General features: G+C 39.0%; 3 protein-coding genes across 11 annotated transcripts in view; 1 reads left to right on the top strand and 2 right to left on the bottom strand.

Annotated features, from left to right (window-relative positions):
* Positions 1–6,057, top strand: part of clcn3 (chloride channel, voltage-sensitive 3) — a 39,774-nt gene extending 33,717 nt beyond the window's left edge. For 6 of the 7 annotated variants that reach the window (XM_015375473.1, XM_015375469.1, XM_015375472.1 and 3 more), the window contains one exon: positions 4,073–6,057. In XM_015375473.1, coding sequence (XP_015230959.1) covers positions 4,073–4,163 — 91 coding nt within the window. In that variant the 3' untranslated portion in view covers positions 4,164–6,057. Of the gene's footprint in view, positions 1–1,028; positions 1,068–4,072 lie in introns of all 7 variants that reach the window. The other variant, XM_015375474.1, reaches the window with a different exon arrangement.
* A 3,920-nt stretch (positions 6,058–9,977) lies between these two features.
* Positions 9,978–19,092, bottom strand: mfap3l (microfibrillar associated protein 3 like). Of its 2 annotated transcripts, none has more exons than XM_015375498.1 (3): positions 18,803–19,031; positions 16,418–16,833; positions 9,978–11,636 (listed from the first exon to the last, which is right to left on the bottom strand). In XM_015375498.1, exons 2-3 carry the CDS (start codon positions 16,692–16,694, stop codon positions 10,756–10,758), a joined length of 1,158 nt encoding a protein of 385 aa, XP_015230984.1. In that variant the 5' UTR covers positions 16,695–16,833; positions 18,803–19,031; the 3' UTR covers positions 9,978–10,755. The 2 variants fall into 2 exon arrangements, with proteins under 2 accessions (XP_015230984.1, XP_015230983.1); XM_015375497.1 differs by having other exon boundaries at positions 9,979–11,636; positions 18,934–19,092.
* Positions 19,093–22,539: 3,447 nt separating this feature from the next.
* Positions 22,540–26,976, bottom strand: part of aadat (aminoadipate aminotransferase) — a 16,290-nt gene continuing 11,853 nt past the window's right edge. The window contains exons 12-14 of one of the 2 annotated variants that reach the window (XM_015375486.1): positions 25,270–25,376; positions 23,283–23,384; positions 22,540–23,196 (exon numbers count right to left, since the gene is read on the bottom strand). In XM_015375486.1, the coding sequence (XP_015230972.1) occupies positions 23,155–23,196; positions 23,283–23,384; positions 25,270–25,376 (251 nt within the window). In that variant the 3' untranslated portion in view covers positions 22,540–23,154. The remainder of the gene's footprint in view (positions 23,197–23,282; positions 23,385–25,269; positions 25,377–26,976) is intronic. The other variant, XM_015375485.1, reaches the window with a different exon arrangement.

The raw sequence follows: 26,976 nt of genomic DNA, 5'->3' as shown, positions 1-26,976 counted from the left end.
TTTTTTTTTTTTCAGTGGCCCTAATCTGCAGAATGAATATATATATAATTAATTTAGATCTGGCTTTGGGAGTTTTAAAACATTTGCAGGGAGTGTCCAAGGTTACCAAGAAGTTTTATGTTTGGAACAGTTTGCTAAGTGCTAACGCTAGCATGATGTCTTCCTGTATCATAGGGCCATATTTCTGTGTCATACTGATCCTTTATCTGTTGAAGATCTAAACGTGTTTCCACATCTTTAACATTTATCTGTCATAGTGTCCCTCAGCCGAGGCTAAGCCACAGAGGTCTACATGTCTGAAAGGGGCTCCTCAGGGTCCCATAGTGCAGCTCATCCCATTAACCTGCCTCTGTTCCAGCTGTAGTTCTGCTCAGCGCTCTCTTAGCCGCTTCACACTAGCAGCTCAGTGCCACCATTATCGCTTTGCATTTTCACATTCACTCACTGAGCCCAAAATTATTCTGATTCTAAAGTGAGTTTTTGTTTGGCAGAACTGGTTTTATCTGGCCGGTGAGAAACAAGTAAACAAAATCAAGTAAAACTGAAGTTAAGGGTTTTTCTTGGCGACTTTAACATGTGTTTGAAGGATATGCTTAAAATAAATTGTATGTATATATATATATATATATATATATATATATATATATATATATATATATATATATATATATATATATGTATAGGCTTTTTCAGTTGTTGCAGCAAGAATAAAGCCATCAGCCAACCAAGCGTTCACCTTAGAATGAAACTTTCTGGGTTGGAATATTTTTGGGCTGAACCACAGAAATCATTTTGTGCCTTTCAGAAGGAGTTGGACCCGTCATGGACGACCCTCCTCTGCATGTTTGCAGTCATGATACCTGTTTTGTTTCCCATCTTCTCATCGCAGCAGTAGATCATTTCATTTTCAAGCTCACTCACCCGCAGGTTTCTCTCTCCATTAACGGCTGCTTTTGTCTTCTTTTTTGTTTGTTTTTCTTTTTATCATTTATGGTGTTGACTCCGTCCACACCCCACGGGCTCCCCAGAGTGACGGCGTCTGATCCGTGGGCCTAAACAACGACTTGGCGAGTAGTTAGCCGCCCTTGGATAGCGGACCTCTGTTGTTTTAATTTAGAATGAGTTTAGTGAAAGGTTAACAATCGCAGAAGAGAGGGGAACCTCCTTTAGAAGTTCACAGCCATTCCTTTTAGCTTGTAGTTGTGCGTGTGGAGTGTCGATGTGATGAGTGGTGCCAGTAGCTGTAGCTTAGCTATTCCGTGTGTTGTGACAACATGGGATAAATCCGCTCCCATGTTTAACCTGCCAATGTTTCCATCAGCCAGCAGAGTCCCGCCTTAGGAAGGCTAAACCCTAAAGCTAAAACACACCGGCTCGATCTTTTGTTTCTTAAGGAATTCACTTAAATTCAGACAATTGAGGTTAGAGACACAAAAACTATCATTTAATGGCTAATGCTAATCTGCCAATATCTTTTGTTTATGTGTTTGGACTTCCTTTTTAAGAAATATAATACTGGGAAAAATACAGTATTTAGAATGATTTTTCTATTATTTACATTAGGAACTCTAAGAGCATTCAATCTAAAACAGTAGTTTTATTATTTAAAAAAACTTAAAATAATTTCAGTTCACATTTAAAGCTGTTAGCATCTTTTATTAGCAATTAACTTTATAAATAACAAAGCCGTAGATTATGCCTTCAACGCTGGGATTTCCAAATGCAGCATTTTTAATGACAGTTTGAAAGCTTTAAGTATAAAAAAGTCCCTTTGCTGTACTGTTGTTAGCCTTCCTGTTACCTTCTAAAATTCTTGCTCTCTCATTTACGCTGACATTTTTTAACATGACCTAAAAATCGTTACAATAGCTTAGCTTTTCAAGTAGCTAACAGTCTTCGGTAACAGGGTTCGCACTGAAGGACGTTGTCATTGCTTTGATCAGTGCGTTAACTGATCATCTAGTTTCTGTCAGCCAGTCCACAATTGTGGCCCATCGAGCTGAAAGGGGTCCAGTTCTCTTCTAGTCACCAGCCGATTTCTCATTTCCTCCCCAGATGAAGAACCTTGTTACATTTTTTGCTCACATGAAGAAGAAATCAGTTTGCTTTTGCTTTGTGAATACTTTGAATTGTTTGTTTATTATTTGGACTCCATTTAGTTGTCATAAGCCTAACAACCACTCTTCCTCCCCTTTTACAAACTATTTACATAAAACAATTAAAGTACATTTGCATATCTAAAATTGAAAGAAATACAATGAGAAAAAATCATTTAAAACAAGGACAGATATTTGATAAGCATGAGCTATGATTTTTAGAAAGTAAAAAAATCCTTAACAGTTTCTTAAAAGACAATTTTCCAGATGCTTCCGCAACAGGGGGCAGTTTGTTCCACTAAGTTAGAGTCCTGGGCCTTGGACCAAAAAATTACCAAGATAGGCTTGTCTAGTGGAATAATTGTGATCTCTCCCATGGTGTGGTTTACCTTGAGCCACGACAGACGTGAAGAGCAGCTGAACTCTTGTCTTTAGTCAAATGGAAACCCAGTGCTAATCGCACAGCTTTATGCTGTGTAGTCTGAAGTTTGGACGAGTGTTTTTTAGCTGCACCTGACCAAATGACAGAACAGTAATTTGGATTGGATAATACCAAAGACTGAACCACCAAGACTGGAAGCAGGGGTCAGAATTGAGGAACAGCTCTTAATATAAGACATTTTGACCAATTTCCTTTACAATCGAACTGACGTGTTTCTCCCATGATAGCCGTTCATTAACTATTACTCTGAGGTGCTTTACCTCCTTCACTTACTCAATTTCCAACCCCTTTATCACAATATGAAGCTTCATTACCAGCCTGATTTCTACATTTACATATTACATGTACATTGAGTCATCTGCATAGAGTTTTACTGCATCTTTAAAAGACATAGGGCATCTCATTTAGAAAAGCAGAGAAAAGGAAAGGCCTCAGGCAAATGCCCTGTGACACACATTGCTGTAGATATTTAGAGGAAGAGAAACTCCCCTGTAGGTCAATCTGTATGCAGATCTTTTCTCTAGGAACAAATCAGGATCTAGTCAAAGTCGGCACTAAAATTTGGAACAAAGTGAACCCACGTTCATTTTGTTGTTAGCGTTGGTTAGCCACACGTCAGTCATCTTTGCCAATGCAGAACTAGCTGAGTGATTTTTCTGAATATCTATGCATTTAATTCACTAGCATTCAAATAATTGAACATCTGTACAGAAACTACTTTTCCAATACTTTAAAGACTGGAAGGATGCTGATTGGGTTGATTGCTTTGTTGAGTGCAGAGCTTTTTAACGTCTAATCTGCACATGGGTATAGTTTCACTCCTGGCTGGACGCTGCTGGTGTTAGAGGGAACACTGCGTTCACCCCCTTCACCCCACCTGGTACATTCTGATCTGTTGCTGAGACCTGCAGCCTCTTTAACTGATTGGAAAAAAACAATAAAAAATGATCATACCAGCAACAGTGGGTCTGATTGGCTCAGGTGTTTATCCAGTCACCAAACCGACCGTCATCTCTTCTAACTCGAGACCTGATCTCATATTTTCACCTCTGCCCTCCTACCAGCCGGCTTTACTTCCCTTCTAGATGGAACCTGTCCTCCGGGGTGCTTCAGCTCTCTAGCAGGCAGCTGCTTCTCACCGCTCTGGTTTAACGCCACTTCAGACACTCCTCTTCACCCTTAAATCTCAGAACTCTCTAAACATTTGCTAACTTTAAACCTGAGCGTTATCAATCAGTTTTGCGGGGGGATGCAGCAAAGTGTCGCTGTAAGAGGCTGTGTCTGAGCGGACACCTCTGTCTGAAGCTCTCACCCCCTCCTTCCTGCTATAGTCACCCTCCCTCCCTCCTTCCTCCCTTCTAGGATTCGTTCTTTTTGTTGGTACTGATTTTAACAGTAAGTCAAACTGCAATCCTGCTTCTCTGTAGGCCAACAAAAGCACGATGCTTCCTCTCTTCTTTCTAGACGCACACCCTGAGTAACCTCACCTCCTTATTAATCGGTTTCTCTTCCTTCCCTCTGTCTCCCCCTGCAGGCGGCTTCTTGGTATCGTCACAAAAAAAGATATCCTTCGTCACATGGCTCAAATGGCAAACCAAGATCCAGAGTCCATCATGTTCAACTGATCCGCTCCTTCCAAGACGGCTGGGGGGGAGGAGGAGGATGTAATGAGGAGGGGGAGCAGGAGGAGGAAGATGAGGAGGTGTGCCTCCTGAAGGGCACCGATCTCTGACATCCGGACCCTGTTTCTGTTTAGTTTCTTTTTCATTTGGCGTTTAACTCTGCAGGCCCCGAGCCTCTGAAAGACTCGCTGTGGGCGAAGAACGACGATGAGGACGCTGATATTGTCGTTCGGCTGCTGAGGACTCTGAAAAAAACGTTACTATTGAAGGCATTTGTTGTTTGTTTTTTAAACAAAACAGTTTTGCACTCACAGACACCTCAGACATGCATGCTGACTCCTAACACACACGCTCCAGAAACCCAGTAACGTACACCTGTTTGCACTCTTGTTGTGCCTGCCCTGCTGTCCTGTTAAAGCTCACGCCGCGGAGGGCGTCATCATCATCAGACTGGGGTCAGAATGAAGCGCAGACGAGGGATGCGATGATGGGACCTCCAGGCTCCTGTGCTCCCCCTCCCCTCCATGGAACAAACCATCCGTCCTTCAAGAAAAACCACTTTGTTTACCTGTGAAGTATGAGTGAGTGTGTCTGCAGCGCCCCCACATTCCAGCCAGGCTCTGACGGGAACTGCACCTCATCTCTACTCTGGTCTCCCTGTGTGCAATGAGTAAAAAACAGAGGGAGGGGCTCAGATGGACTTAATTAGTACAATATTTCAAGAACAAACATTAAGAATGAAAAGAGAGAAAAGTGAAACTTTTTTTCTTTTCTTTTTTATTTGAGCCAATCGTTTGAGTGCAAATTTAGTCCATTTATAATGAAGGCAGGTGGAGCGTGAGTTCAGAAGTTAAAAATGAAAAGCTGTGAGTTGAAATCCACACTACAGATTTATGAAGTCACCTCTTTTGTCTAAGAAGAAACATTTAAAACACCTGATCTGAAAATAACCAATCACAGCTTGAAGCGTCAAGGTGGGCAGCATTGATTGGTCCATTTTTTTCCTTTCAATAAAACGGGTCAGAAACTTCAAAATACAAAAAGCATCTCAATAAATTGGAATAACACGCAGTTTGGACTATTATGGCTTACAGCTAATAGATAACAGAGAGGGAAGTGATCAGTACTTCCCTAAAATAACATTTTAATATCCAAAGCAAAATAATAAAAGTTAACAGAAACTTGAAATTGATTCTTTTGAGTGAGTTTTTGCATTAATGAAATAAAGTTTGTTCATATCTACGTGTAGGTTTTCCTACCAGGATCACTCTCTTAATCACTAAACCGATCTCTAGCTTGTGTTATGTAATAAATAATTAACCCAATTGTCAGTGAGGCAACAAGAAGCTAATTTAAGAAGAAAAGTAAATTCTCTAAAGTCTGCTGCTGGTCTTATTAGTGGAACTTAAAAGAAAGCGGAGCCAGACGAGGCTGAATGACTGAAAACAGGATCTAACTGAAGGCTGCTTTTAATTCAGCTCTGCTAAATCTGAACGGGCGTCTTTGTGCTTCTCTGATCGCCACGTCTTTCCTCAGACGTCTCACATTTCAGTTGGAAATTAGAAGAGGAGGCGGGTTAGATGAGGAAGTGGACGAGCGATTGGAAATTACCTGTAGAGTGATTGGTGTGTGTGTGTGTGTGTGTGTGTGTGTGTGAGCTGTGGCTCAGCAGGGAGCAGAGCATCATCTCTATCAACCTGTGTTGTTGCCTAACGTCGTATTTCATACCGAACCCGATGTTTTTCTCCTTTATTTTATAATTTATGAGTAGTGTCAATACAATTGTGATTATTATCCTGAAGAATTTTATGTATGATTACGTTGTTTGATTGTACATTAAGAACAGAGACTATGTAAAGAAAAATAATGTTTTAAATTAAAAGGAGAAACTATTGAAGTTGCACACACGAGTCTCTGTGTGTTTGATCCCACTTAAACTAAATCGTCTGTGACCTTCACCCAAGATTTCTTCAAAAAGAGATTTAAAAAAAATATATATATATAATAAATGCAGAAGGCTGAGATACTTGGACATATTTTGTATCAAACCTTATATACTCTACCTTGAAGGATTCCTGTTCCTGAAGCTCCTCTCAGTTTTTGATATGAAGTCTTTAATGTACGTTTCTGTTGGGATCGTACATTAAAGATTTTGTATGTGTGACAAAACAACAAAAAAAAAATGCATAAGTTTGAGATGAAAGGAAAATGAAGCATGGTTCAATGTTCCGGCAACATGAGTGGAAGTTTGTTTTTACCTGACGAAATGTGAAGAGGTTCAGATGTTCTTATAAGCTGTGCTTCATTCTGCAGGCCCCAACTCTCAATTCTACAAAAGTTTCTTACCTCGGTATTAAATGTCTACTTTGATTGGGTTTTTTTCCATTTAAAAAAAAATAAATATATATATATATATTTTTTTTTTTTATCAGTAAAAGCTCTTACGTCTAGATTAAACCATCCTACACTAAACAGATATCCTTTTAGTGCGGATTAGGACAGGAGGGTCTTCCATCTCAAAAGATGAATCTATGCTGAACGCCACCAGCATCCCTCTGCTCACTGTGTTTTAACACAACTAAGCTAATCTAGTGTCGACATGCTGGGCACAGTCTTCACGGCTCATCCTTGGACTAAACCCGCCCCCTCAGGGTGTTATGCATTGGTGGCATTTTTCCAGATTTCTTGTCAGAGGGGTTTATGTTATGGTTTTATATCAGGGTAAGTCGCACTTAAAAGTCTGCAGGATTTAGAAACCTCTACATATCCTGAATCTACCACTGAGCTATAACTTACAACTGCTAGTTAAAGTAGCAGATGGTTACCATGGAGATGGGATGCAGACAGACATCACTAACTAACACACCAGGGGAGATCCACTTGACCTGCTCTATACTCCACCCCATAATGTTTCCCTTGCTGTTTTGAAAATTGGTGAGATTAAGCAGATCCAGTGGAAATGGGGTTTAAGGCTCAGATTATCTGATGCTTCACTTTCGACTGTTGTTCATCTGCCACATTTAATGGAAACTGCTATTTTTTAATTTTACAGATGCATTTTAAAAGGATCTTTTATTGTAAAGTAGCTTAGATGAAGGGCATATTTTCATCAGTCCTTAAATAAATCATATCCTCTTTCCTTCTGATATAAGTCAGATCTAAATTTTTAGAATTGGACAGGATCCTCCAGATAAAATCTAAAGGTATTTCACATCGGAAACACATTTTTCTAGCTTTATTTCTTCTTATGTAGGTAGAGTCTAAGAGGTTTTTCTTACTTTAAGTCTAATGAACAACTATTCAAAACCTGTATTTCTGTTTCATGTTATTGAAATCACTGCAGTGGGCAGCAGTAAATCGTGCAACACTGCCAACTACTGGTCATCGGCTGCAAGTGCAGCAAGATCAAATCCAACAGACATTTTTTGAGCAGCTCAGGTATAATAGTTCTACAGTAGATGTTTGCATTTAAAAACAAAACATGGGAAGATGTATTTTCTTTTATGGGAGGAAATTATATTTATGTCATCAAAGATCAAAACTTTTTTGTTGCCCCTAAAAAAAAAAAAAAAAGCTTTGTTCCTTAAACATAAAGTTTTCTTTTTAACATTTGATTAATTCCTGTTTTTTATAAATTAGTGTTTTATGTATTTATCAGCTATTTTATTCATTTGTTTGCTCTACTTTATCCGATCATTTGTTGTCTTGTTGAGGATCCCTACAAAAAAGAGTTGGTTGATCTCTAAGGGCTTCTCCTCTACAGAAATTGATGAATAAATAAAATTGAACTAGGGCTTTGTAAGGAAATAAATATAATTTTTATCTAACAAGGTTTTTATATTTTATAGATTAAATTCTCAGGTATAATCAGAGTAAAAGTAACTGTATTTTGTTTGTCCTTTGATAAAAAAGAAAAAAAAGTTTATGACTTTCCAAACATCTTACATAACACATTTTCGACTGAAAAGATATTTTAAAACTTAAAAAGTAGAAATAAAATAATGGTTGTGATGACCACACACTTTCTGCTGTAGATATCGATTAACAATCATGACCATCTTATAAGGGTCAAGTTGCGAAGTGTTACTTAGCTGGAATAAATGTGAAAAGGACTAAAGGTTGCAGAGATAGTTGACCAGAAGCCTGCTGATTGAGGTGAGGATGAAGTGATGAGCGACTGTCGCTTTGAATTAAAAATAGTTTGTAATTCAACTGCTACATTTAAAATTTGTTTATTCATACAGCATCAATTCAGGGAAATTTGCAAAAAAAAAAAAAGCCACTGAAGATTCATCCAAGTTAAATATATTCTCATTGTTTCTAATTATTAAACGACGGGAGTCAAATTCTGCTAGTTTTCTAAGGAAAGTCAGCAGAATTTATTGAGTCTTTGCACTTTTCCTCCTCCTGAGCATGTAGAGACAAAACTACGATTGTAAAGATAAGGATGATGAGGGGCCTGTGATTACAGAGGAAAATCAAGATGCTGAGAGACATAAAACAGCTGAGAAAAACAGGAAAATAATTTATTTTAAAGTTGCCTCCTTTTCACATTTGAAGATACATTTTGGATAAGGACGAATTTTATTACGCTGCAAAAAATTTAAATATCAAGTAATTTTTTTTTCTTGGATTGAGGAGGTAAGTGAGACACTTTACCAACGGAATGAGACAATTTACATTTAAAATAAGAAAAACAATTCTATGGTCTTATTTCAAGTGCATTTTATCGAATTATCTTAAGAGTAAAAATACTCATTCCTTATTTACTGACTCAAATTAAGGGTAATACACTTAAGAAATCTTTACTTATTTCTAGATTGTTTTTGCAGCGCATGTTTTTATTTCCTGGGAACTATAAAGTTACATAATGTCTTAAGAGTCAGATGCGACATCTGTTTAGAATGAAATATACATCTTAACATCGTATGAGGCTGATCCCTGGATGATAAAAAAAAAAAAAAATTCTCACTTTTTTTAGATTGCTGCAGTATGATGAAGTCTGGTGCCTTTCTCCACCTATAAATACCATTAACCAGTGGTGTGAAAATTACACACATTTGTTACTTGAGTAGAAGTATAGATACTGCAGTTTAAAAACACTCTGGTAAAAGTTGAAGTATCAACTTGACCTCTTTACTCAAGTAAAAGTGAAAAAGTATGTGCTCCAAAAACTACTTAAAGTATAAAGTAACCTTTAAAATAAAACAGCCAGATGCCACTATATGAATTGAAAGCTCAATTTTTGGACTATTTCTAACAATTCTGAGATAGGGCCAAGGATGAGGGAGGTCTTGTTGGTCTCCATCTCCTGATACGCTCTCGCCTGTGTCCGACCTTTCAGACATTTCAACATCTTTTTCTGAATCCAACACTGTAGCATGGCATAGACAATTCACGTTTACAGTTTGAAGAACACCTGTTTGCTTCTGATGATTTCCTTTAGCTAACCAATGAGTGTTTGCGTTATATGACTCATCCAATTACACTAGTTTTCACTAGATGTGGAACGTTTGTTTTAAAAATGTAAGGAATAGAAATTAATAGAATGAGTAGAAGTCAGACGTAGGAAGAAAAATAAGTAATAGAGTAAAGTATAGATACCTAAAAAGTTACTTAAGTACAGTAATGAAGTACTTGACACCTTTACCATTAACATGTAGCTAACGCATATAACAGTAGCTTGATCTTTTATATAAACAGAACATTTTTCCTCAAACATTATAACTCTAAAAGTGAAACTGATAAAATAAAAATAAAAAACAGACCCCAAATCTTGTTCTTTTGTTTTTAACGCAGAGCACAGCAGTTTTATTTGATATTACAACAGAAAAGAAAAATAACAGACCTGAAGAGCACCAGCAAAAGCACAACAGCTAGTCTTAGCGATAGACTGGAGCTTCAGGCAAGCGACGGAAGAAAACACTACAGCTCCTTTATGTCCAGGAACTAATGTCCATTGTCTTATAGCTAACTGTCCACGTCAACATGCAAGTTTACAGCAAAGCCTCTGCAGACGAACGACAGAGCTAAGATCACTGAGTTGGATTATAAAACAAAAACACTGAATGAGGGAAAGAAAAACAACCTGCCTAAGGAGGATTTGAACCACAGCACGAGGGAACATTCTAATAATCTAGAAATAAAATGTCCTAAAGAAACAAGCTGCACAGGGTGTGTCTCTAAGTAGGACTGTATGATCACAGATCCTCCATGTTTGTTTGCAGAAGCGTGTACAATCAGCTGTGGTTACGCAGAGCGGCTGAGAATCCTCGAGTGAATGAGGCAAAATGCAAAAACCTGAAGAATCTAAGAAACTAAAAGCTGGAGAAATCCTCCTCGCTTCCCCTTAAATAACATCGTCTGATACAATTCTCTGCTTATTACATATTTATTACTACCTCTTGTGTACATTCAAGCATGAAAATCCAAAGTGAAAAGTGTCTAAAAAGCCTCTGATTCTTCATGAAATGTCAAAGGAACGTCAGAGATAACAGCCAATAAAAAGATGATTGTTTGGTTGGGTGTGTGATGGAGCTTTTAGTCTTTAGGTAGAGATGCATAGCGGCGTGTCGGAGCGCTGCTCCTGCTTCACTCACACATGGCTTTCATAGAACACCTGACAGGGAGGGCTGCTGCTGCTGCTGCTGCTGCTGACACTCTGCTCGTCCACTGGAGCCTCCAGCAGCTCCTTCAGGGGCGCTGGGGTCAGCAGGATGGGGGAGGTCGGAGGGGAGGGAGACGGGGAGGGCTGCTGGAGAGCGTCGTCGTCGTCGTCCAGGGGGGGGTGCACGGACGCCTGGATGGCGATGTGGTGAGGCTGCTCATGAAGGGAGGAGCTGTCCGAATCGGCGGCGGGGGACTCGCTGCACTCTCTCTCCCTCAGCTGCAGCAGAGTGAAGACGTCCCGCATCCCGATGGAGGGTATCCAGCCGTGCGCGTCGCGCCGCCATTCGGGAGCGTGCCTGACGAAGGTGTGCCTCATCTCCTCCACCCCGACCACCTCCAGGATCTCCTCCATGAAGGTGCGGCAGTTCATGATGAGCGGCGGCAGCGGGATGCTGCGGGCCAGCTCCTCGATGTAGCGGGCGAACTCCATGGTCTTGAACTGGGTCACTTTGGCGAGCTCCAGCGTCTTGGCCGAGGTGATGATGGGGATCCTCTTGGCGATCTCGAAGGGCTTCTCGGCACCCTCCGTGCGGAAGAACTCGTTGATGGCTTTCTCCGTCTTCTTCAGGTGGCTGCTCATCATGCAGAGGCGCGTGACGTTCAGGATCATGATGATGGTGAAGGTGACCAGACACACCACCATGTAGTACACGCCCATGTCGTCGTTGGTTAGGACCACCCGCAGCGTCACCGTGGCGTTGGAGGTGCCGTGGATGTTGGTGGCCATGCAGGTGTATTTGCCTCTGTCGGAAAATTTGATGCTGGTGATGTTGAGGACGCCGTTGTCCAGCAGCCACCACTTCCCCCCTGCAGACACACACACAGCACCATGACGACGAGGCACAACAAAAAAAGAACATTTTTCACTCAACACAGCAGCAGGGACAGCCTGGTCGCTGCGTTACCGTGTTCAGTTTGAGCCTGGCTTTAGCCGTGGCCCCACAGTCACAGCTCATACACAGATATTGCTTTTTATTAATCAATTTACAGCAGAACTCTTCCGCACGCCGGTTCCAAACAGAATAACTTCCCCTGACAGCATTTAATCTAACCAACATGCTAACAGGGAACAATTCAGACCACAGAATTTGGTTTGTTTTAGCAGAGATTGCTGATAAATCCAAATGCCCATAAGGTCAGCCCTACAGTGTTATAAATACAGGCATTTACTGACAGAAATGTCGTGTTTCATGCATAAGTATTAGAAATGTCCCTATTTGATATAAATATAAGGTATCGGTCCAAAATGAGCCAAAAACTTAGAGGATTTTATTGACCGGCATCTAAAAAATTTGATGCTGATAGAAATACTCTGCTCCTTTTAAAAGTTTCTGTAGCTCATTGGTTCATTTTTCAATTATCAGTTGTTTTCATACCTTTTATTGACTTTGATTTCCTGTTTTAGTAATGTTACTTGATCAAGGGTTTTCCAGTACAGGGTTTATACAGGAATGAGGAACTTTTTAATGCTATTAGAAATAGATTTAAGTACCCATGACTCTCATATGTATAAAAAACACGGCACATTCCTTCATCATCTTTACCGTCGACAGGCTGCAGCCATGTTCCGAATTCCTCGTTTTCACTTTTGTTGAAATGTGCAATTTCCACCATTCTCTGGCTCTTTTATCCGCCTCAAGCTTCTTTTCCAAACATACAGCTTTACGATCAACCGGAAGCAGTTATATCTCATATGATATATCTGACAAAATTATTTTATAAACTTTTTTTATTATTATTATTAAAGCATTTTAAATGCCACGATAATCACATTTAATGAATTTTAATGCCAATTAAGGCCTTAATTAAAAAAATTATTTAATGACTTTTAATGACCTGCAGAAACCCTGTAATATCCTACGGTATAAAATAAGTAGAAAAGGCTGGTATGAGTCGTGGCAATATCATCTTGGGTCAATATCGGTATCGGACATTTCTAAAAGCTGCCGTATTGATATTGAAAAAGTTGCATAGGGACACCCCTAATAAGTCATTTTATTTATTTAAGTTATTTATCATCATCTATGAACTGAAAGTCTCAATCTCTATGTTTGTGTTGCCTTAAAAATTGTTATTTATAATTGCATAGATGCAGGTCTCACAATTATGGAGCCCGAGCAGCGATACGGCAGCTCAGAGCAGACAAACTAGTGACTGTAAAGTCATTTTGCTCTAATGTGACAGCAGCAAGTTAGCCCGATATAAAATCTATATCCTAAACAGATTAATAAAATGTTATTCATAAAATGATCTACATAAACAAACTTTGTTATTATTGATAAGATAGGTGATGCAGACGTTGTGGAAGCAGGTTTGAACTAAGATGGCCTTCATGTTGGTGGAGGGGGACAAGCAGTGGGGGAAGCTGTTCACGACGCTGCAGTCTGACCATTAGACGCCGTCACTGACGCACCGTAGCTTTAAGAAAAGAGGTCTTGAGGTTTCTGGTCTATTAGATAAATGCCCAGCCCAGCTACTTAAAGCAACTTGTTGCACTGGATTAGGGCTGAAACAATCAGATTATTGAGATTAATCGATTATTGAAATAATTATCAACTAATTTAGTTATCGATTGATTGGTAACTGGAGTATAGAGACTCTAAAACATGCCTTTAGCTAATAGAGCGACTCACTTAGAGCAGCAATATGTGTAAACATTTTACATTTAGGATAAAAAAAAATGTTTTCTATTCAACACTCCTGAAGTGGAAATGTTTTAGTTTCACCTGGTTTAATTTTGTAAAAAATCTTTAAGGAACCTTTGGCTATCTGATTATTATTCGATTAATCTAAAACAGATTAATCAATTTGCAAAATAATCCTTAGTTGCAGCCCTACACTGGATTATATTGATAAAGGCTGACATAAAGCAAACCACAGTTTACAGATTTGAGCTTGATAAGGGAAACAAAAAGCAATACCACATAAAAAAAGACTGTTTTCCTGTTCATTTGTAGAGAAAACCTGTAGGTAATCACATGTGGAGCAACATGTGGGGACAAGCAGGCAGCTGCAGCAGTTTAAACAAGTATTTACAGAGTCTCAAACATATCCAGCCTACAGGGCGCAGCCTGATTGTTTGTTTTGTTCTCAATTGCTGCTCATCCGGTCAATGAGATGCTTATTTTCACTGATAATCAGAATGTTGAATGTTGCCTGTGAGCAGATCACTGGAACGGCTCCAGATATGGCGTTTTTTTTTCCACTGGAGGGGGTAGAGAACAGGATCGATGTCCCCCTCTATGTTAGATGTTAAAGTGACAACCAAACAGCCCGGGACATTAAGTTCTCCGTCTCATAGCATTCCTGTTCGGTGGTTGCAGCATTTTGTTCCTTTCTGGATCAAATTCTCCTCGCTCAGAATCTAGCTGAGTGGGAACAGATATCAGAGGATTTCCACCAACCCGTCTGATACGTTCTGCTCCACTGCAACCAATGATTTCACCAGACTTTGTATCGTCAGCATTTCCTACTCCTAAATGAGTAGGAAATGCAAGCTAACTCCATCCCGCCCATCCGCTTTTCAAGGCCGCTTTTCTAATTTTATCTCCTCTGTCGCCTCACATGACCTTAATAATGTGCTGCCTAATGCTATCAGCAAGGTTTACTGAGAAAATAACAAGGTCAGGGAATAAAAGCAGGATTTTAGAAGCAGTGTTCCTTAAAAAATAAACATTGTGATGTTTACAGCATTTTTACTTATTGTGTAACCCAGGGGGATTGGGCTCTGAATTGTGCAGCTGCAGTTCTGGGTTTTTGGGTCACAATAACATGAATAATGACTCCTCCTTCTCCTCCTTTGTGCACGTTATAACAGGTTGGCGCAGAGGCACCTCATAAAATCCGTCTCCTTTCCACAGTGAGTCTCAGCTCTACAAAGAGGAGTCAAGAAAACAAGTTTGTTCCTTGTATTGTAAGACTTCCTGTTCACTGAAGCTCCAAAAAGGTCTAAATGTATCAAAAGATGCAGAAACTGTGATATAATCCTCACTTTATATGAATCCCTTTGACCAGATTATTATTTTTTTCAAACCTCTGACTGTCTTTTGTTGTGTTTAGGCAGAAATAAACACCTCCTTTTCTTTTTCTATGCTATACTATTAGATCCCTGTCTATATAATATGTTACCCTACTTTATTTAGAGAGACCTAAATGCTAAAAGAATCTTTAAATATATGTAGACATTTTCTAAAATGTCTCTATTTTATTTAATCTTTTATGAAACAAGCAGATGAGCAGAAGAAAAAGAGCATTCGCTAAAGATAGGTTTTTGCTGATAAAGGCAAATCATCATACATTTTAGCATCTTATAATAGCAATCAGTGTGGCTAGTAACACTAACATAACTAAAACATTTGCTTTTACAAGGACTTCTGAAAAGCTTCCAATGTTTCCAGATTCAACACAGCCTTCCTGTTATCTGCCTGAACTATTATTCTCTCTTATATGTCAAAGAAAACAGAGGTTTATTATTAAATGCCTTGTGTATGTGTGCTTGTCCTTAATCTTTAAGCATGTCAAGTTTTAGCTCAGCATAATGACTGGAACAGATGACGAATTTTAAGGTCCTGCTTATAGCCAGTTTGTATCTGTTACATTAAATCGCAGAAAAAGGTATTTAATTGAGCAACGTTTTTCCTGGAACTAGGTTCGCTCTGTATACCGGTACTAATTTGGTACCGAGGTACTGTTATATTTAAAACAATGGGAAATTGCAGCGCTGCTGCCACACGTGCAAAGCTGCCGCGAATCTTGCAGGATTCTAATATAATTGTCTTTCATTAATATAAATCTCTGCTTGGAGCGAGAGAGCAGTATTTTAACATTGCGGGCATTAAAAAAAAGCTAATCTGTATTTATTTACTGACTGACCTGTTGTCGTTCTAAGATATTTTTAATTAAAAGTCAGTAATTATAATTTTTTACTTTTTATTTGAAAAAAAGTAATGAAAAGTACATACAGGAATGGAAATACATGTTGGTACCGATACCACAATGTTGGTCCGGTGACAACCCTACCCTGAACTAATAAAGCAAAGTCTAAAAATAAAAACGTTTTATTTTCCCATCCAAAAACTATTCGTAGACAGGTTTTTTACTTCTGATGCTATACAGATTATTGATTCACACTGATATTGATACAATATCAGCTCAAATACATAGTTTTATTGCTGGGGTTGGAGTTTGGAACGTTAGAAAAGGCTTTAGAGATGATATCACTTAAACTATCAAGAATAGGAAGGAGAGGAAATAGCAGATAGAAGCAAAGTGTTTCTATCAGTAGATGGAAGCTGATATATTTTTGATATTCATTTCCTTGATATCTGAACAATTTACGATATTAATATCGGCTAAAACATTCCTACCATAAAGCTAAAAACCAGATTCCAGACTTTTAAAGAATTTGCATGAATTTCAAACTGTCAACAAGGATCTGAAGCTCTTAGCTGCACCATTTCAAGATGTGAAACCATGTGGTTTCAGCTGAGAACTCCTGAACACTTCCTCTTATTTTGGCATTAACTGGGTTGGGTCTCAGTAAGTTAAAACCAACGAGCAGGGTTGAAGTAGCTAGGAGTCTTCCTCACCGCTCGCCTGCGTGTCCAGGCGCTCCCCATGGGAGTTGAACCACTCGACGGTGGGGAATGGGTCTCCAGTGACGTTGCAATCAATCACCACACAGGTCCGCTCTCTGGCGATGATCTGGCTCACTTTGGTGAACACCACCGGCAGGAAGCCGATGCCTTCTGTCATGTTAATATTTTCTGTGCGGTTTCCATCCGTGTCCAACGACGACGCCCCGGCAGAGCGAGAGGCGATAAGAGACGCCAGGGCTAGAAAAATGTATCCACCGTTCCACAACATTTTCTTTGTTAAACGTTGGTGTGAAACCCGAAGGGGAAAGATGGCGTGTCATTCCACCTGGGGCTCCATCCTGCAGGCTGGCTATCTCTTGATAGAGGAAGGCAGTCTGGTATTCAGCCCTGTGAGGTGAAGCATCTCACTGCAAAAAATAGTGAACATCTGTTAAACAAAGGGTATAAACCAGTACAAATATGTATTGGTAAAAAGGGTAAAAATCCTTTAACATAAATAATATTTTATTGCAGTGGCAAGTTTTTTTGAAACCCAACATTAGTGAGAAAAAATGAGAAAAAAAAAACAAGATTAAGTAATAATGCATTTTCAATAAAAACCTGAGTTTGAACTGATCAGGAAGCCATAAAATTCCTTTAAAATAAATGCAAATGAAGCCCGATTTTTAAGATAAGAGCATCTCTGGCACGTTTAATTAGTAATCCACATGATCTTGTTTTCTTCTGGGTTAAATATTTTTCTCCAACAGTTGCTCTCTGCACACTAACCAGCTGTTTACAATGAGGACAAAAAGGCTCATCAATCCTGCCACGAACAATGTAAACATGTGAAGTGCCCTTTGGTGAAAAGGGACTAAAGGGAGCTTTTCCACAACAAACAATTTGGCCAGTTTCAGAGAAAAGAATGAATAGATGATTAAGTATATCTTTCTAAGTGTTAAGTATAGGGCAGATCTCTGTTGCTGTTCTTTGTTTCTCTATTAAACAGGTCTTAGAAATGTTGATAGAATGCAGAACATAATGGATTCTCAACAAAAAATGTTTATTATCGCTGAGCAGGATAAAAATCCTTATTTGGACAATCTCGATGGGAGGATGGTCAAAGATCCCTCTCTCTGCACTCATAAACCATAAAAAAACTTTGTGGGAGAAGTCTTAGCTGTCATATTGGCAACAGATGGCTGTAAAAACATTTACAGCAGGAAAGGCAGGAGTGATTTTAGTCAAAACAAACACTACTTTACTGAATCGCTTCCTTCTACTCAATAAATTAGTCAAAATATCAGATTTTTTTTTAATTTCAGAGCTTTTTATCAGTGCAGTAAAGCATTCATCCATTTAAATTCATTTTACACAATTTTACCAAATCAATAGCAGCAGTAGATAACCTTACATCATTAAATGAGATTTACTTTTTAATTTAAGAACAGCTACAATGATGACAAATACTTTACTTAAAGCTCTAGTTATCAGAATATTTCCAACTATCTTTGTAATGGTAGCTTTAAATGTATACTTAGAGGAACCAATAAGAGCAGGAAGACATTTTGAAAACAGGAAAGAGCTGTCCTCTTTTTATAAGCATTTAAAAAATTTTAATAAATGAGCTAAAAGCTAATCAATAGGTGGAGATAAGTGGTGGCAGGGTCACCTCTACCTATACATATGTTGTCCTTGCTGTTTAGATTACACAACAGGTTGAGGTTTGCCATTTCCTGGCCCTGCTGTAGACCAGTTTTACCAGCCTGATTTAACTAAACATGTTAGCCATGGTAAAGCTATATAGCAAAAACGATGAACCGGAATAAACCGGATTTAGGCTAAAAATCGACAGCATTACGAAACGAACGATAAAATAAAAACACAAAGTATTAAATTATAGTTGCATTCGTTTATGTTAAACACTGCAAGCATCTGTTTTCAATTTTTATTTTCGTAAATGTCGTCTTTCTGTACTAGCTTTGATATTTTGCTTGCTTATTAATAAGACAGACATAACGGAGCAGTATGGGCTCCGTCTATTTACCGGATGGCTACGCTGACACACATTTGTTGCTAGGTTTAGCCAGTCAGAATAAATTTAATAAAAATTAGGTCAGGAAACAAAATATGTGTTTTTTTTTTTGTTCAATCTAAGATACATTTTATAAACTAGCGTCCCCTTTGCTAAACATAGCGGTATCAGGGCGTGGGAAGCGGCTATGTGTTGGCTAGCGGTTATATATCATGGCAGCCTGTGTGTCACAGCGAGCAGTTGGCAGAAGCAGCTCCCATACTCACCTAAAAGGCGCAGTGTGTTTTTTTATTTTTAAACCTGAACGTGTCGGTGCCTGCCTGAACTGGGGTGTAATTATTAGCATAGCATCGTAGCGTTACCTCCTCTACGGGCAGCGAACGGTCCACAGCAAGCGGCCAGCTCAGCATCGACTGCAGCCCCGGTTAACCACCCGAAAACAGCCACAAGTTCCGCACCTCCCCGATGAGAAACCCTTCGTTTGGATACTTACATCATTTTCCGTGAGCCATGTATGCTTGAGAACCTGCCGGTGGAGGATTGGAGAAGAGTTATTTGTTCTCTGGGTTCTCCATCCTCCTCCTTCCGCTGCCTGCTGATCTGGAACCAGCAACTGCACCGAGCGAGGGGGAGGAGGGAGGGAGGGGGCTGCTACTGGGAACTATCAACTCCCTCTCTAAGCTACTGGGAACTATCAACTCCCTCTCTAATGTAACTTGATATACCATAAAAATACAGATTAAATTTACCTCTAGGTTTCAGGGGCATAAAGAAAAATGGGCACATACACCTGTCCAGGACACTTTAACACGAGTTTTGGCTGCTATGAGGGCACAGAATGTGTTTTAGCAGGCAATTATGGCTTTAAAGGGGCCCTAGCCTAGGTTTTAATTACTAATGTTGTGGCACCAAAGAAGAGGGCACGTTGAGATGAGTGTTGGCCCCGGAGAGTGAACTTTAACATACATTTTTTTGCACCCAAGGGGGCATGATGATGTTTTGGCTCCAGAGAGGCCACTTTGACATGCGTTTTGGCCCCTGAGAGCGAACTTTAACATGCATTTTGGCCCCTGAGAGTGGACTTTAACANATGTTTTGGCTCCAGAGAGGCCACTTTGACATGCGTTTTGGCCCCTGAGAGCGAACTTTAACATGCATTTTGGCCCCTGAGAGTGGACTTTAACATGCATTTTGGCCCCTGAGAGTGGACTTTAACATGCATTTTTTGCACTCAAAGGGACATAATAATATGTTTTGGCTCGAGAGAGGCCACTTGAACATGCATTTGGCCCCTGAAAGCGAACTTTAACATGCATTTTGGCCCCTGAGAGTTAGCTTTAACATGCCTTTTTTTGCACCCAAGGGGGGCATGATATGTTTTGGCTCCAGATAAGGCACTTTAACATGCATTTTGGCCCCTGAGAGTGAACTTTAACATGCATTTTGGCCCCTGAGAGTGAACTTTAACATGCATTTTGGCCCCTGGAAGTGGACTTTAATATGTATTTTGGCCCCTGAGAGTGAACTTTAACATGCATTTTGGCCCCTGGAAGTGGACTTTAATATGTATTTTGGCCCCTGAGAGTGAACTTCAAAATGCCTTTTGTACCAAAGGGGGCACCATATTATGTTTTGGCTCCAGAGAGGCCACTTTGACATGCGTTTTGGCCCCTGAGAGNAGTGAACTTCAAAATGCCTTTTGTACCAAAGGGGGCACCATATTATGTTTTGGCTCCAGAGAGGCCACTTTGACATGCGTTTTGGCCCCTGAGAGTGAACTTGAATTATGGCTCCTAAAAGCGTACTTGAAAATGTTTTGGCTCTCAAGAGGACACTTAGGCATAATCACTCTTTTTGGCTCAAAACTCCAGACATATGTTCACTTCAGGGTGGCTTTTAATACATAGCAGTGGTGCTGCTTGTTTGCAATAATGTGATATCTAGTAACTGTTAAATCAAATGGAGGTAAAATGATGCATGATGAAAAGGCCCCAGAAGAGGACTGCTTTGTTTCTGTATAACAAAAATGAAAACTGGGAAGAAAAGCACCTTGAAAGGAGACCAGGTCAATATATTTCAGACGGTTATAGACAGAGACAGCCTTGAAGCTGCAGTGTGTCTAAAAATCAGCGCTATGCACCAAGGCCAAAGCATGGCAGACAGTCAATATATGCCTAATCTAATCGAGAACATCAATTCATATTAAGAGTTTGAAGGTTTGTCCAAATTTATCTGAACTTTATCCTCTCTGTTTGGCTGTTGAGCTTCCAAAAGGAAAAACTATTCCGTTAAACAGAGATTATCATATCAGTTGTAAGAATTAATGTTTTTTTTCTTCCAGCTCAATAAAAACAAGCGTTTAGTTGTTTTATTATTTCCTGATTTTTCCTGACTGCATGGTACTTCAAGCAGAACCTTTCTGCTCAGGCTTATTCTGTCCACACTGCTGCCGGTGTTGCAACGACTGTATTTCGTCTTGGCCACTCTGACCCCATTACCCTTCACAGATGAAAGCTCCTGCTGTACTCAAACACTCCAGAGAGCTCAGTTACTCTGTAATACAAAGAAATCTCATCTGAGCGCAGCAGGGAGGACGTCTGTACAGAGAGGAGGAGAACAGTCAACAGATGGACGCTGTTGTTCTCAGCAGGGACCGTTATGTGATCGTCAGCCATTCAGGCTTTAAAAGATGCAAGAAAACTAGCCACAGATGACTCTCCTACATTAACAGTCTTTGGAAAACTAAACTACTGGTTACACTTCTGCAGACTAGTAGATGGGACCAGTACATGTCTAGTAGACTAATGCAGCATACAGAAATCAGTGCTTACCATTGTAAGAGTGAGATTGATTGGACCATCCCAATGCTCCACAGCCTCTGTGGAACAGCTGCTGTCACCTGTCTTATGTGCATGTTCATGTATGGAAAGACATGCATTACTAAATAAATTCAGTGGCGGCTCCAGATATTTTTCTCTGCAGCCTCCTACATTTTTTTTATGCATACAAACAAAATCCGAATTTCTCTCACTACCAAAGTCAACAATAAGGTGGATAATGAATATTTGTTATGCTATTCTATTAAAACATTTAAAAACATGTATAAATCATCGTGTAGCATGTAAACTGTTAAAAGTTCAGTGGTCCCCCCCCCCAGATCTAAAAAAACTAAATTCAGTGAATTTATTATGAATTCCCCAATGTAGTGAGGTAAATGAATAATAAATGACCTATAATGAATCACTTAAATTACACACACCAAAGGATTTTTACTCATATTTTTTTCTTGTATTTTATATAAGTTAAGCAAAACGTTGAATATGAACTAGTAGGGGAAATATGTTTTTGCAAAAAAAAACCCAAAAAGTATTCAAATAGGGGCAAATTAAAGTAGTAGTTATTCATAGAAATCATCAGTTGAATATAAAAGCACAAATATGACCAATTGAGGACGTATATTTATATAACAATAATTAATGGTTGCCCCAAATGCTATATAAGCTGAAAAAGGCCCCCTATGATATGATGATAGAAACTGAAATGACTGGACTTTAAATTGTACATTATGTAGCGCCAAAATGGCAGAAAATATAAAAAATGCATTTAAAGTAATTTTAATGGCCTTTAAAGAACATTCATTGGAGCTGGGACAGTAAAACCACATTATATTTTGACAATTTAAATGATTGAAAAAACTACAAAATAAGTATTGCGTTCTTAAAAAATCATATTGAGTATTATCTATAGAAAATGCACTACTGATACAGTACATTTTTATGCATTTAATCATTTCTTGAATACAAATTTCATTTTTAATTCCAACTGGTTGTCCATCCATCCCTTTTCATTCACGCTTAATCCCAGTTGGGGTTGCGAGGGGTGCTGGTGCCAGCTGTCAATAGACGAGGGGCGGGGTACACCCTGTACAGGTCACCAGTCCATCACAGGGCAACGGAGGAAAACAGGACAAACAACCATTCAGACACATACTAACACCTAACAGCAATTTAGAGAAGCTAATTAACCTAACAGTCATGTTTTTGGACTGTGGGAGGAAGCTGGAGTACCTGGAGAGAACCCTGAATGCTCAGGCAGAACATGCAAACTCTATGCAGAAAGACCCCGGGTCAGGAATCAAACCCGGAACCTTCTTGCTGCAAGGCAGCAGTGCTACACACCATTACAACAACCACATTTTAAAGAATACTAACTTTGATGAAAAAGTATTCATTTAAATTGCTATGACCTTTAAAGGGGTAGCTGTTGACCCCTAGATTTAAGAAGTATGCTGAGACTGGGTAAGGCTTCAGCCTTCATTTGAACTTTTTATTCACAAAGCTTTTTACATTAACATTTATTGTAGTTGGTTACTTTGGGTTTACAGATTCCCTGGTGGAAAAGTCGTTTGCATTCACCGGCTTCCATATCACACCCAAATACATAATTGGCCAGGTTTGTGTCTTCCAGCCATTTCTATAAAAAGATTATTTCCCCTCTCATAAATCCATTTGTTTATATCCCTGATGAGCTGAAGAAACCATTAAAATAAGGCTAATTCCCTGCCTTCCCTTCTAACACAGGAGTTTAACATATGATTAAAATTATTTAATTCCACTTTGGTTTAAATCCAATGTGATGTATCATCGCTTTACATGTAAACTTGACAATAGTGTCATATAATAAATAAAAATCTGAAAGAGGATGGAAGCTCTGGTCACAAAGCATCTTTGATGAGCAAAGAGAGTCTTCTGAAAGCCTGTGGACAGAAATGTGAGAGATGACAGTCAGGTTCTTAATGAAGTATTTTTCTTTGTTTTTACAGCATGGAGTGAGTCTGTGTACCTCGTCGATCTGCTCCGGTGTGGAGAGGGAAAAGGCCGCTCTGACGTAGGGACATGGGTCGCCACTGTTGATCATAAAGACACCTCCAGGAACCAGAAGCACCTTTAGGACAAAATAATTAGAAAAGCAGCTTAAACTTAGTAAAAAAAAAAAAACATTAAGTAAACACAGGAGGAGCGGTTTAACTTAAGTTACAAAGGTTTTTGGGGTTTTTTTCTTCACAAAATCAGTCCTGAAATACTATGCAACTGTCTATCATCTTTCTATTCAGATGGAAAACTCAGGTTAAATCTTGAATTGTGCCTCATTTAGCAAATTTACCACCATGACTTTATTTGATATAACAAGAGTTTGGGCCGCATGTCTCTCCTCGTCTCTCATATCCTCTTTCCTGTCAGCCTACTGTCAGAAAAACGAGTCACTAGTGCCATAAAAACAAAACAAAAAAAAGTTAACAATAATTTGCTTAGATTTCAATACATATTACCTTATTTTATAACTGCCATGTAACTCACTGTCTGGGGACTGTGACTGCTATAATCCAAATCAGACTTCGGTAGCATAGCTCATACTGTCATTGCAACATTCATGAAGAATATTGCACGTTGGATATTTTTCTAATACTGTTTACTCCCAAATAAACTATGTTTGAGTAAAACTACTCACATCTCCAATCAAAGGATTTAGGAGTCCCACTAGGATCAGTTTTAGGGCCTGCAGTTTTGATCTTAATGACCTCCAATCTATATGTAAAAATCTTAAAGTAACACTGTATGCTGATGATCCTGTGTTTTATATCTGTACAAAAACTACACAAGATGTTGGCAGGATAACAATTAAATGTAACTGGTTGTTTTTTTTTTCTCTCCCTCAAAATTTCTGTTATAAAAACAATTTTAAACACATTATTGTTAACCTTGATCCAACTTTAAGACATAAGTACTTCCTCAGTATGGAAGCACCAATCAGATATTTCCATTGTAATGATTATTTTATACTTTTTTCCCCCACTGTATTATAAGCAGTTCCAATGAAGGGAAATAACCTTTGGTTATTTTTTTAGAAAACTTAAGTTTATAATAGATCTTTGGTGTAACTGGTGTATAAGTTAAAAATATTTACTATTTTTGAACACATTTCTTTTTAATTTTCAGCTGTTTTTTATGCTGTACTTTCATTTCACAGTAATAGGGCAGAGAAAAGATGGAGATCAACGTTTTCCATATTTAAATAAATCAGTGAATTCTTCTAATGTATAGACTTTTCATTTTTCTCACCCTGGCATTATATCAGAGAAGTGGCCTTCATGGGCTGGTGTGGGAGGGATTGCATGGGTGTGCTGAAAGGTCATTTTGTTTGTGGGAATTTTTATTGTTGTGATGCTAGAAAGTGTGTCACTGTCTAGAGCTTTCTCTGAACAATTCTTTTTGTATCTCCTTATATATATATATATATATATATATATATATATATATATCCCCCAGGACTCCAAGGGAAAAGTAGAACATTTGCAGCAGCATAGAGGATGTCCTCATTTGAACTACCTTTTAAGCTTAATGTATTAACTGTGGATTGTTCCTAATTAAACAGATATGCACCCAATCTAGTTACCCAATTATATGCAGACAGTGTGAGGGCTTTAAACAGCCAGTATGAAGAAGAGATGGCTCCCTGTGCAAAGAGCTTGGAAAAGCCTGACTGCGCCCACTCATGAACAAAGCCAGTTATTCGTCATAAGGGTTTTACACTGTGTCTATGTGGGAGGAAACACTGACAATGTGCCTTGGGGCTGCTTCGCATACACCTACCCACGCTCCTCGGAGAGACTATATCTGCCACTGGCCTAGGGAAGCACATTTTTTAAAGGCACAAAAACATTCAGGGAAGCTGCAATATGCATGCTAAGAGCTTGGTAGCAATGGAGCAGAGTCAGGTCAGCTGTCGAGGTCTTAACTGGAAAAAAAACATGTGTACTGTGTGTACCGACCTCCTTCTCCAAGGCTTTCTCCATGATGAGCTGCTGGGTATCAGCTATGCCCTTCAGTTTGATCCACAGGAACATGCCTGCTGACGGGGCGTGCCACTCTGCCACATCTGCAAACACAACCGCAGAGGGAGTCTTTGTGTGCCGCCTTTCAGGTCTTTTATCTGACATCTTTAATAGGGCATCACATTTCTCAGAGCAGAAAATCTGCCCAATAAACAGTAAAACAAGATATTTTGTTTACTTCCTGTCAACAATGATTCACCCAGATTTTTTTTTTTTATTACTCTTGGCGGGTGCCTTGTTGACTTGTTGAAACAGGACGGATTGCTGCACAGAACCATCTGGGACAGTTTGTGCAGGGAGGAAAAACACAGAAACTTCAGGGAAAGAATTTTGCATGAACCACGTGAACATGCTACATGAAACATGAGAGGAGTCAAATGGCTGCGTAAGCGTGAAGAAAAAGAAAAAAAAGTCAAATTTTTAGACTTTTTTGGCATATTTGGCCCATTTTGTGTGTCATTTAATCTCAAAGATATTTGCCAATATTCAGTAAAGTCAAACTCTTGAAGGGCTCACCGCAAACAAGTGAAAGAAGATGATCTGATCAGATGAGAACAAACCTAAATGTTCTACATGCATGCAAAAAAACAAAGACGGCGGTGACATGTCCAATAAATATCTTTAAATTAATAAACAATTATATCTTTAAATGTAAAATTTTATTAAAAACTGGCAGGGGATAGATTACCACCCAGAACAAGTCTTTAAATTCGGAGGACCTCCCTACCATTACCCTAAATTTTATACTATGTTCTGGTGTTTGGACCATAGCATCAAAAGCCTGATTTTCTCTTTTTAGAAATAGAAAATGTAATTTAGATCCAAGATAAACAAACTTCTAAAGCAGAGGTCCTCAAAGTGATAGGGGTGTGCAAAATAATCGCCATGACGATGCATCGTGATTCTAATTCTTGTGATCTACTGCATCGATTCTTGATGGCAAGAATCGATTCTTAATAAAAAAAATGAACAAATAAAATACATGAATGGTTGGCGCACATCAGCCAAACCAAGTGGAAGACAACTTCCAATCCAGCAGATGTCACTGCGGATGTGTTGACGCCCGCTGCCTTGTGTCACTAGCATTTCCGGCCGTGGTATACTGCGACGAGTCATATAAAATAAAACATGGAGGACACTATGAAAATTCGCCCCCCGGCTCCATCACATTTCAAGTCAGATGCTTGGATGCATTCTGGCTTTGAAAACAAAGAAGGTAAAAATGAAATTGATAAGATCCACGTAATTTGAAAAAAGGGGAAATATACATTTTAATATTTTCGTTTCATTGGTTTAAAGGACCACTGAGGCCATGTAAACGGCACTGATTATCCTTATTTTGTTATTTTAAGTTTGATGAATCCTAAGATCTTTTTGTCAGTGTGTCCATGCCAGTAATAGTAATATTTCTGTCCAGTATTTTTTTTCATGGCAACACCTCCAAAAGTCGTTCCAATAAATACAGCTATGTTTGAATTTAGTTGCTTTCAGTTCTGTATCAATTGAAGACACTATCCAGATCACACCCAGCCAGTCAGCCACTGGTAAGGGCTGTATCTTTTTCTTACAGTGTTCAGTGAAAATATCGCAATGCATCGCAATATTTCAAGTATCATGATGCATCGTGATAGAATCGCATCGTGG

The sequence above is a fragment of the Cyprinodon variegatus genome, unplaced genomic scaffold, assembly GCF_000732505.1.
Source record: "Cyprinodon variegatus isolate N-32 unplaced genomic scaffold, C_variegatus-1.0 Scaffold119, whole genome shotgun sequence".
In the NCBI taxonomy this organism is placed as follows: domain Eukaryota; kingdom Metazoa; phylum Chordata; class Actinopteri; order Cyprinodontiformes; family Cyprinodontidae; genus Cyprinodon; species Cyprinodon variegatus.
This window is presented reverse-complemented; position numbering and strand designations above follow the sequence as displayed.